This window comes from Gossypium arboreum, chromosome 11, assembly GCF_025698485.1.
Source record: "Gossypium arboreum isolate Shixiya-1 chromosome 11, ASM2569848v2, whole genome shotgun sequence".
In the NCBI taxonomy this organism is placed as follows: domain Eukaryota; kingdom Viridiplantae; phylum Streptophyta; class Magnoliopsida; order Malvales; family Malvaceae; genus Gossypium; species Gossypium arboreum.
Window position 1 is genome coordinate 137,429,036 of NC_069080.1, and position 11,235 is coordinate 137,440,270.

The window sequence follows — 11,235 nt, forward strand, 5'->3', positions numbered from 1 at the left end:
AAAAATTTTTGTTAGAATAGTGTTCTTGAAAAATGACTACAACATTGTAATTGAAATAATTAACAATGTTAACCATTTAGACTAATTAATAATATTATAAAAATAAAAGATAAAATTATTAAAAATTAAAATATATGGGTTTAATCCAAATTTTTAGTATAATGTAGGGGCCAAAATTAAAATTAACATTATTTTATAATGTGAAAAGGTAATCTACACTTATTTAAGCCTACCACTTTGTTTTAAAAATTACTTTTTTGGGAGTCGGTGGGGTAGGGTGTAGGGATGCGGGCAGTTGGGCGTGGAAGAACGGAGGCAACAGGAGAGCTTAGGGTGATTTAATCAAATAGAGTAAAAACATTTTTAATCAAATTTATGAATCATATTTTATCATCTTAATTTAATTAAAAAATTAAGTTAAGTGAAATAAAATTTAAATTAAGTTGAATTAAGTAAAATTATTTGAATTAAATTAAAAATTAAATATATCAAATTTAAATTTTTTATAATATAATTAATTCAATGAAGTATATAAAATTGAAATCATATATATTTAAAAAATTTAAAAATAAAAAATTCAATCATTAATTAACTTATTCAGATTCTAAAATTATTATTTTAAAAAATAACTTTTTATATATTATTTATTTTTCTTAAAAATATAATTTGTTAAAAAATAAAAATTTTGAAATTTTTATGAATATTTAAAAATTTTAAAAATTATTTTGAATTTTTTTATATATTTTGGTGAGAGAAATCAGTTGCTTATTTTCAAAATTGATAAAGATTAAAAGGGTATTTACACCAATATATTATTCAACTTATTTAAATTATAAAATTTGATTCAACTCCAACTCGAAACTCAAATTACTTTTATTACTTTTATTGGTAAGGATAAATTTTAAATTTATACATGAATTTTGATTTAATGTTCAATTGTATACATGAGTTTTAATTTGGTGTAATTATGTACGTGAAACTCTAATTGTGGTTCAAATATATAATTTAAACTTTAATTTTAATTTAATCATATACATTTAAATAAATAAATATATTAATTTTTTATATTAGATAAATATAATTATTTATGTATGTAATATATAAACAAACGAAGTTATATCAATAATTGTGTTAATAATTTACACGAATTAGATCAAATCAAAATTTTATAAATAAAATTGTATAAATTTAAAATTCATATATATAATTATACATTAAACTATAATTAATTTATGTATAGTTTTGAAATTTATCAAATTTGTGGATTATTGATAGAGTTCTTATATTTTTTTCTCTTCCCAGAAAGTTATGCTCACGTTTGCTGACGCCTCCAAATTAAAAAGCACAAATGACCTTTTTTGTGTGTTTATTGTCTTAGTTTTTTTTTGGCGTGTGCTCCTGCTCAAGATCGTGGAAATTGCATGTCTTTGAGTCTAAATTTGTTCATTTCATAAAACAATTTTAGGACAACGATATCAACAAAGTGGAGTACAAAGATTTTCAAGGCTTAAGGATGCATTAGAAAACACTGCCTCGGAGAAAGTTCCAGATTTCCTCAAACCTATTGGGATTCGAATAGAAGATGCACGTGAAAAAGCTATTGAGTTTTCTCATACTGGAATACAAATTCTGGTCTGCGCTTTAATTAAAGGGATGGAAGATATGTCACTTGAGAATTTAGATTGAGGTAAAATGAAAAAAGTGGGCAGCTGCGCTCAATTACGCTAATGAACATGGTTTTCAAATAGGATTTGCTAATTATCTGTTGTCGAGAAATGTGGTTGTCTACTTTTAGAAAAAAGAGCTCTATCAGCTCTCATAGTTTATATTTAATCCTGCATCTAACATTCTATTATGTTTTAATGTCTCATTTTGCGTCAAGTATGTTTATGGTTTTCAATGTCTAAAATTATGGGATGTTGTATTGGATATGTTTTTGTAACATCTGCGTTTTAACTCGGAGTTAGGTATAGTGATGGATTGGGTGAAGAATTAGTATAAAATTTTGAAATATAATAAATAAGAATTTTAAGTATTAAATTAGGAAATATATAGATCCAATATTAGAATAAAAAATACTCTTTAGATAGGAAATTTTAAAATAGATACATTGATTTAATTGAAAGAGTAAAGAAATTGTTGTGGCCAAAGTAAGAAAAATAGTAAGTTAGGAGATATGCAAAGGATTAAAAGGAAATTTAATCAAAGTGGTAATTAGAGATGAGGATGGACAAAGTGATAATTAGCTAAGTGAATATTTAATAGGTGTAACGATGATGGGTAAAAGTAAAAAGATGATGGCTTAAGAACTTAAGTAGGAATTTTACCATTTTAATTAAAAGGTCAAATGGTGTAGAAAAGTCTCAAACACCAAGCCTTCACTACTCCTCGCAACTTATGTCCAACTTTTCTTTAAATTCCCTTTCCTTACTTCTTTTTATTCAATCCCCAAACTGAAATTAGGTCATTATTTTCCCTTCAAGGCGTTGGCAGCCGGTGTTCTCCCCTCTTATCTTCACTGTAGACAAATCCAAGGAGTAGGTACTACTTAATTTACCCGCTCATTTTCATCGCAGTCCATACATTTCTTGATTTGATCTTGCTGAATTTCTTCTTTTATTGCTTGAGGAAACTTCGTTTCGTAGGGTTTCGTTTTGATAGTTTATATATCCGTTGTTTGATCTTTTTTTGTTCCTCAGATCTGTGCTAAATGAATGAACACCAGGACATCCCTTGCCCAATAAGGGTTGTTTCGGACGCTGAGAGTGATCCACCTGAAAATGAACCGGATGATTCCCAGATGCATTTGTCGATGTCGACTGGAAGCAAGAAAAGAAGCCGGGAAATCGATGATTCAGTGGAAGCTAAAGGAAAAGCCCCCAAGAAATGGACATCGGGAAAAGAAGCTTCAAGCTCCCAGCGGCAGCCAAAACCGAAAAGTGAAAAGAACTATGGGGAAGCTGTGCAAAACAGATTGAAAAATTTCCACCATCAAATTGACAGACGAAGAAAGACGGTAAAGTGTCCTTATTGAACTAAGTATTTCATATTAGATTCACATTAAAAACTAAGAATTTCATATTAGGTTCACTTTTTTATTTTCTTTTATGCAAACATTTTGAACATAAAAAGATCCCATGTCATCTGGTAAGTATTGGACTATTTTCTAAACAGACAATACACAACAATACATCAGCAATATCTTTATATCTTGTTTTTTAACACTTATTTTTGTGTATTTATTTGGTGGAATGAAGGACAAAATGAGAGATTTGGAATTTCTGACATGGATAAAATCGAAATCCTTTCCTGTCTCATTACGAATTCCTGCCTCCTTCAAGCAAATCAAAACGCAGTTGCTCATGCATCCTGATCTCCAAAGCATTCTCCAAAAGATCCAGGACATCAAGGCCAAATTCAAAGATCATCTTTTAAATGAAGATGACGCGAATGAGGAATTGGATATAGTAGAAGATGAGTTAAATAAATTAGATCAACAACAATCAAAGGTACACTAATGATTACAAATTTAATTACTAAGTTTGCTTTCATGATCTAAATCTCCAATTTAACTTTCTAAATTGATTTTTCAGGAACAAACAAGGGACCTTGATGCAGTCTTCTCTAACACTAAGGTATGCACATTTCTTATCATTGGTATTAACTAGCACAGTGTTATTATTTCTTAAATAAGATAAACTTTTCTCGTTTGTAAATCACTCATGGACAGACCTGTTTTTTCAAAGGTTTTTTAATGTGTTTAGAGGAATCTTGGATGGTTATATTAAATATATGTATCCGAATGTGTCTGTACATGGACACTTCAAGCAAAAATGAAGAGTCTGAACAATCTAGATTTTCAGTATCAGACCACCTAATGTTGAGGACTCTCCCTGCTTCTCTTTTCCTCCATGGACTTTTGCATTGAAAACTATACATATTGTTGAATCTAAGCATTATATACATACTTTTGCATGTATATATATGTTTGAAGCTACAAACTTGAATATGCATATCTTGATATCTCTCTTTTTTCTAGAGGTCATTCACCATTTTCTATTGTAATTAGTATCAGAAAAATAGTAACCCCAAATTGGCGTTTATCTTCACTGTAGACAAATCCAAGGAGTAGGTACTACTTAATTTACCAGCTCATTTTCATCGCAGTCCATTGCATTAATGCGAGTAAAAGAGGAATTGAACTTAGAACTTAAAAAATTAAAACACTAACATTTAACCATCAAACTAAACACTAACTATATTAAAAAAAGTAAAAAAAAAATAGAACTTAAAAAGAAAAGCGCTTCATACTGGGTGTTTTTTCACATACTGTAAAAAAAGATATATTTCCTTAAATTTTAAATTTGGCATCTAGGTCTAATTTAGTCACTAAATTATGAAAAGTTTTACGTATTCAGAAAAAATGATATATTTTCTTAAATTTTCAAAAATTAACCTATTTTGTCAATTAATCATTTTTAGGTATTTAGGTCTAATTTAATCGCTAAATTATAAAAAGTTGCAAAATAACTATCAACTATTTGATTTTGTCATTTTCAATCATTTATCCTTAAATGGCTAACCAAAAGATACATGACATGATAACTTTTAAAATTAGCATAATAATAAACTTACCTCTTAAAATTTATATATTGTGTTAATTTAGTATTAATTTTAAAATTTTAATTCTTAACATTTACACATAGTGTAATTTAATCTTTTTGTTGTTTTACTTTTCTTTGTGATCATTTCACATAAAAAACAAAAACAAAAACATATTTATCACTTAAATTGATTGAAAATATCTCTAAAATTCTAATATAATAAATTTCATCTTTTATCAATATTTTAAATTAATCCTCAATAATATAAAAGAAAGCAAATCTGCGAAAAAAATTAAATTATTATCTTGCGTAAATATTAAGGGATTAAAATTATTATTAATATATTAATTTTAAAATTACCTATATGATGACAAAAAAAAATTAAATTATCATTTTATAATTTTATGGAATGAATAATTGGGTCACTAATCATCATAAGAAAAAGGTTGATAAGTTTAATATTTTAACGATCGATGATAAAAAAAAGGTTTTAATTGATAAGTTGAAAATTTCTTGAGTGGAAGGGAGAAGCATGAAAAAAAAGGGGAAAAGATAAAGACTTCAGAGTGAGAAAGAAAGGATAATGGTGAGGATAAAATTGAAAGCTTCGGCTAATTTCTTAGCCACCCATTTCTTGAATTACCATTACTAATAAACAACATTTTTTCCCTGAATAAGCCCGTATGTATTAGGGCTGCAATGATTTAGTGATGGGCCCACTTAATTGAGCTGTAATGCACTGGTATTACAGCCATCAAACATGCTCCTACAGTTCTCCTATTTATAGTTCACTTCAGCCGGATTATCAAACTTTTAATTAAAACCCTACCGATAAACTCCATCATTTTCAACTTTACTATTTAGCGGTGGCTGCCTCTTTTCTTCTCTACACGTGAGCAGTACTGAAATTTGCAGACTTTCTTTTCTTCATTTCCTAGTCGTTTCGAGTTTCTTTAGTTTATAATTTTCTATCAGTTGTTTGAAGAAAACATTTCGGTGTTGTCGATTTGCTTGCTCTTTATGTTTTTTATTTGATTTTTAAACGACTCATCATCTGATCTGAGTTAAAATTTTCAGATCTGTACAGTTCTTTTTGAATAGTCTCCAAGCAACTATGGGCCTTCAACAGCTTGCGAGGGAGACATCTTAAGCACAATATGACTAAACGAACCTCCATTGTTGGCAGGAAGCAAGAAAAGAAGTCGGGAGAAGAGTTTTCGATCGGTTCCCTTTAGCTTCTCAAAACTTATCTGAAATTCTTTCCCGGCTTCTTTTCTTGCTTTCTTTTTATTGTTCGTTTGCGTTGTGCTTCAGATGTCGCACTTCCAGGCTGTTTGAAGTTGTTTGTAGGCCAACCTAATCTCCATGGAAGAAATCCAGTAGCCGAAGTTGAGGTGAAGTGGAGATTGTTCGAAAAAACACTATAAGTTCGAACAATTCGATCAGCAACGATCAGATCTACGCCAATATTTACAAATCTAATTATCAAGTTTGATTTCATTATCTCAATCTTAATTTAACTTTTTAACTTGTGGACTTTGTTGCATCCTTCACTAATAATACGGTATCCGCATTTTTTTATCATTGAAATTAACCAATGCATAGAATATTTCTTATGTATAGATCTCATTATAATTATGTTGTCCTTTTTCACACGCAGATTTGATTTAGACCTAATACAAAGACTTTGATTTGATTTGGTTGTGAGTTTTGAACAATGGTTCACTTTTCAAATTTTGTTAGATGAATCTTCGATCTTATACTTGTATCCGAATGTGTTATGCTAAAATACTCATTTATAAAATATAATGTCTTTCCTCATTCACTAGACTTGCAAAAAAGTCATTTTCAACTTTGATTCGGATGTAAATGTCGAAAACATGTTTGCATCTAACATGGGTATATTTAGCTTCTTGTAAGGTTTTTTCATGTGTTGAAAATGGACACTTCTAGCAGAATGTAGAATCCGAAACAGGCCAGAAAGCTAATGTTTAGGACTCTCCCTGCTTCTCCAGGCTTGCATGGATTTTTGCATTGAAAACTATAAATATTGTTGAATCTTTGTAAGAACTATATACTTACTTTTTCATGTTTATACCATTGGAGCTACAAACTTGAAAATGCATATATTAACCTCTGTTTCCTTTTTGCTGTATATAACAGGCTTCAATGTCTCAAGTCATTTTTTAGATCTTCACATTGATCGTTTATTCATATTTCTTTTAAATTTCTTAAATTTCAGGTGGTAGCAACGAGACTCTAGGAAAGAGGTATGGGTATTATTTCTCTGTTACAATATATGACAGTAACTTGGAACATTCTGCACTTAAATTTTTTTTTTGTTGTTTTCACTTTCTGCATCATCTCCCTGGTTTGTTTGGGAAGAAGCTGCAACTAATGAGCCTATTACTGTTAAAAGAGTTAAGGCTAAGTTTGATTATACAGCTAGACAATACCGAAGTGGATGTTTCAGATTTCAAGTGCTTAAAAAAGCACTGAAAAACTATCGCTGTAAGATTCGAAGGGGCTCGTCGAAAAGCTACTGAGGTTTCTCATACCGGCATCTGAATTCTGGTCTGTGCAGCAATGCAAGAGATGGAAAACGTGTGAGTCGGAAAATTCGGGCCACGTTGAAGAATTGGGGAGTGGCAATCAACAAGGTAAAGATTGCTGATGATCTCTTTTGGCTTTAGCTTTGTGAATTCTTTTTGTTAGTTTTTTATTTTTGAACTTTTTATAAAACTAAGAACGTAAAAAAAATAAAATGAAATTAAAAACCAACAAAAAAGCGGTATTCCAAAAAAAGAAGACATGAATTTAAGAGTCTTGGTTTATAATCGAGCTAAGCTAAGACTCCTTTTGAATGGACGGTAGTAAAATCTTTTATCACACACCTATAATAATTACACCTACAATAATTAATTTTATTTCTACCGTTGTTTTTAACCTTAGCGAAGCTCGAGTTTGGCTGGAAATTTGAGCCTGAATTTAGTTCAAGCTTAATATCGTGTCATTTTTATGATTTGATATAAAGATCAAATTGTTCAAGTTTCAATTAGACATGTGTATCTAATAAGAAAATGAGCTTGATTTAGTTAGAAAATATATCAGTTCAAAAATTTTAAACGAGTTCAAACATAACAATATTAGATTGTAGGAGTAATGATAAATTTGACCATTAACATTTGTATTTTCTGTTAAAATGATATTAATTGTATTTTTAAGTTTTTTAACCATCAATCTTTTTTTCAATTAATGATTTAATGAATAAATTTAAGTTCTCAATCTTTATTTTCTTTCAAAAGGTTTATTTTCTTTAAATTAGGAGTTATTTTTAAATTTAATGTATTAATTATTTTATTATTTTTCACATGTAATTATATTATTGAGTTATCTAAATAATAAATTATATTTTATTAAAAGTATTCTGTATCATTCTTGTTAAATTTTTTTTAACGGTATTTTTATTAAATCTATTAAAAAAAGTAGATTGAAAAAAGAACAAAAGTAGATTGGCTGAAAATGGCTTAAAAATACAATCAAGGTTATTTTGATAAAACATGCAAAGTTAGTGGTCAACTTTATCATTAGTGGTCAACTTTATCATTAAGCCTAGATTTTAACACAACAAAATATAGAAATACAAGGTAATTATGTTATTCGGATTTATGTATGACATGAATGCGGTTAGTTTTTTTTAGCTTTGCCATGTACTTGAAGGATATTTAGAGGTCTTAATTCAATATACGTGGGTTGAACATGGGTATATTTTTGAACCACCGTTAATTTTAAGATACATGGTCCTCTCAGATTGTGACATAATAATTATTTATTGTTTTTGTAATTTTTTTTTAAGTTTGGACAAAAAAATCTTGAGTATTAAACTAAGAGAAGATGCTAAATTTGGGGCGAAATGCATATTTAAACCTATTTCCTTTAAATTTATTATTTGGGTTAAATATTTTTTGGGCTTGAATTTTTTTTATCTAAGTTAGATCATGAACTAAGTAATTGTTTTCGCATTAAGGCCTGAACTTTTGTTGTGTTCAGGTTAGACCTCGAATTAGTTGAATTTAGTAATGTCATTATAAAAAATGTAAAAAGAAACTTGTAAAGAAAACTATTTAAATATTTTAAAATTTATTAAAATTATGCAAATATAAATAATATTTGTAAATTGCCAAGTTATTATACTAAGATAACCTATAAAATGGATTATGACATGAGAGATGATTAACAAGAACATTAAAGCAAATCCCATAAACAACTTGATCAACCACAAAATAGAAATCTTGCTTCCAAAATGATCATTTTATTTTAAGTGACATGTCAATGATAGATTATATTTGTTTATGAATAAATGATAGATAAATGTCAGCTCAAAAGGAATCATATTTCGATATTGAATTTGTCTAAATTGATTACTGAACGACTAATCAAAGAAAATGGTAGATAATCACATAATTAATTAAAAATTATTAATAATATGTTTTTAACCAAGAAATAATTTTTTTATGAAAATATAAATTATTGATTAATTAATAAAACAATCTCAGTGTGATCCAAGAAAATATTTAAAATCGACAAGAGAAAAGAAAAAAAAATAGATGTGGTGTCGTTGATTTACTTGTCAGTTCGATTGTTTTTAATTCATCATCTGATCTGAGTTAAATTTTCCAGATCTGAACAAGATGATCCACAGCAACAATGGGGATTTGTTACATATGCTATGATGGACCTCTAACAGCTTGAGAGCGTGACAATTTCACGCGAACGAATTTCTATTGTTACTCGATGATAACTGGGTGAACCCTATGTCGGATAAAGGCAAAATAATGTAACCGTGAACATGTTTCAGATAAGTTCCTTTGCTTCTTTTCTGGCTTCGGCTAACATAGAGTTCACCTGGTTATCATCGGGTAACAATGGAGGTTGTTTAACTTTAAACAATAATCGCGTGGTTCAAATGTCACTCTTTCATGCTGTTTAAGGTACTTTATAGGTTGATCTAATCTCGAAGACATTAATCAAGAATTTCAAGGGTGAGTTAAAAGGACACTTCGTTAGCAGAAGCTGAGACAAAGCAGAGATTGCTCGAAACACCTGAAAGTTCAGACAATTCGATCAACAATAATAAAAGATATGTCAATGTTTACAAATCTAATTATTAGATTTGATTTTATGATCTAAATCTCAGTTTAACTTTCTAACCTAGTTTATGCAGGTACTTTATGCAAACCAGGGTTATCATTGTTATGCAGGTATTATGATTATACTGTCATTTCTCATGCACAGACCTGTTTTTGGACTTAAGAAAGAAGTTGTTAAGCCATTTTCAGCTATGGTACTTTTATTTGGTTGTTAGTTTTGAATACAAGTTCATGCCCTATGCATGTATATTAATTTTTTTTTTGTAGTTTTCATAACGTATTTAGTTTTGAATACAAAATTTTAGGCTCTTATTTTGGATCGAGCTTAGTCAAGCATAAAGTGTGTTAACCTCTAGATATACCTATATATATTGCATTGAACATCAACTGCCTTTAGTAGCTTTTGGGGACTTGGATTTCAAAACATGGATTTGGGTTGTCAAGCTTTATGACAAAACACGTAATGTAACATCTATGATTGTTTCACAAATAATAATCAGATTAAATCTCGACTAATATATATACCTATCCCTACACACATCATTTGCATAGTTTATTATACTAAATGAAATACAAATCCAAATCTTCAAAATTCATGTTTTCATAAGTAACTGTACTTTGAAATCATGACTTCTTGTCTATATTTGTTGTTGTAGGTTTTTTCAGCATGTTCATGGATTGATATGAAAGAAATTACTGCAACTAATGATCTTGTTACTGTTAATCAAGATCATGTAAGTTTGCCAACTCGTGAAACCAACATGATCATGATCTTGTTCTTGCTAATGGCTAATTTTATTAGTTTGAGAAACCAACTTGATGATACAACAAAGTGGATTATACAGATTTCAAAGGCTTAAACCAGGCCTTGAAGAACACTACATGGGAAGGGGGGGGGACCAGGTTACTTGAAACAAATATGGTATTAGAATCCAAAAAGCTATCGGTAAAGCTATTGAGGATCCGCGGATTCTGAGTTCTGGTCTGTAATGCAATCAAATAGATGGAAGATTTGTTGATCGGCGTTGAAAAAATGGGAGCGTGGTTTTCAATTAGAATTTGCTGATAAGCTGTTGCTGAAGAATTTGCTTGCCTATTTTGCTTACTCAACAAGGGTTGGAAGATACTTGAAAATGTTCAATTTGGATTACGTTCAATTTGATACTCCATTAATGGTTTTCACAAGCTACGCTACAAGAAAGCTATGAAATCTATGCCCTTCGAACCACCTAAAAAAAAATCTAAAGCTCTTATATTGTACCTACTTTTATGGTTGCTCAAAGGGTCTTGTTGTATTTATAGGGGAGGTCTTGCGTCAGGTAGTTTCACGCCACCATACTACGCCACCAATAGTATGGGTGGTGGCTTTGTTGTGTGGTAGGTGGCAAATTGGTTGTTGTGGATCGCAATTGTGAATGTAGTATGAGATTGCTATGTTTCAATGATTTTGATATATTATATATTTTAAAATTATATAAAAA

At 29.4% G+C, this 11,235-nt stretch overlaps 1 protein-coding gene across 3 annotated transcripts; it reads left to right on the plus strand.

The window, feature by feature from the left end:
* Positions 1-2,327: 2,327 nt before the first annotated feature.
* Positions 2,328-11,235, plus strand: LOC108472442 (uncharacterized). 3 transcript variants are annotated; one of them, XR_008274441.1, is made up of 7 exons: positions 2,328-2,541; positions 2,700-3,016; positions 3,258-3,509; positions 3,594-7,264; positions 9,285-9,865; positions 10,411-10,488; positions 10,600-11,235. XR_008274441.1 is itself a non-coding variant. In XM_017773967.2 (4 exons), the coding sequence occupies exons 2-4, from the start codon at positions 2,711-2,713 to the stop codon at positions 3,666-3,668; spliced, it is 633 nt and encodes a 210-aa protein (XP_017629456.1). In that variant the 5' UTR covers positions 2,352-2,537; positions 2,700-2,710; the 3' UTR covers positions 3,669-3,834. The 3 variants fall into 3 exon arrangements, 2 of the variants coding, with proteins under 2 accessions (XP_017629456.1, XP_017629455.1); XM_017773967.2 differs by lacking the exons at positions 9,285-9,865; positions 10,411-10,488; positions 10,600-11,235 and having other exon boundaries at positions 2,352-2,537; positions 3,594-3,834; XM_017773966.2 differs by lacking the exons at positions 9,285-9,865; positions 10,411-10,488; positions 10,600-11,235 and having other exon boundaries at positions 2,353-2,541; positions 3,594-3,834.

What these genes read in the sequence shown, in the direction of transcription:
- LOC108472442 (XM_017773967.2), top strand. Translation starts at nt 2,711, where the DNA reads ATGAATGAACACCAGGACATCCCTTGCCCAATAAGGGTTGTTTCGGAC. An exon ending in TTGACAGACGAAGAAAGACG is followed by an intron (nt 3,017 to 3,257) that starts GTAAAGTGTCCT and finishes GGTGGAATGAAG; the next exon opens with GACAAAATGAGAGATTTGGA. An exon ending in TAGATCAACAACAATCAAAG is followed by an intron (nt 3,510 to 3,593) that starts GTACACTAATGA and finishes TTGATTTTTCAG; the next exon opens with GAACAAACAAGGGACCTTGA.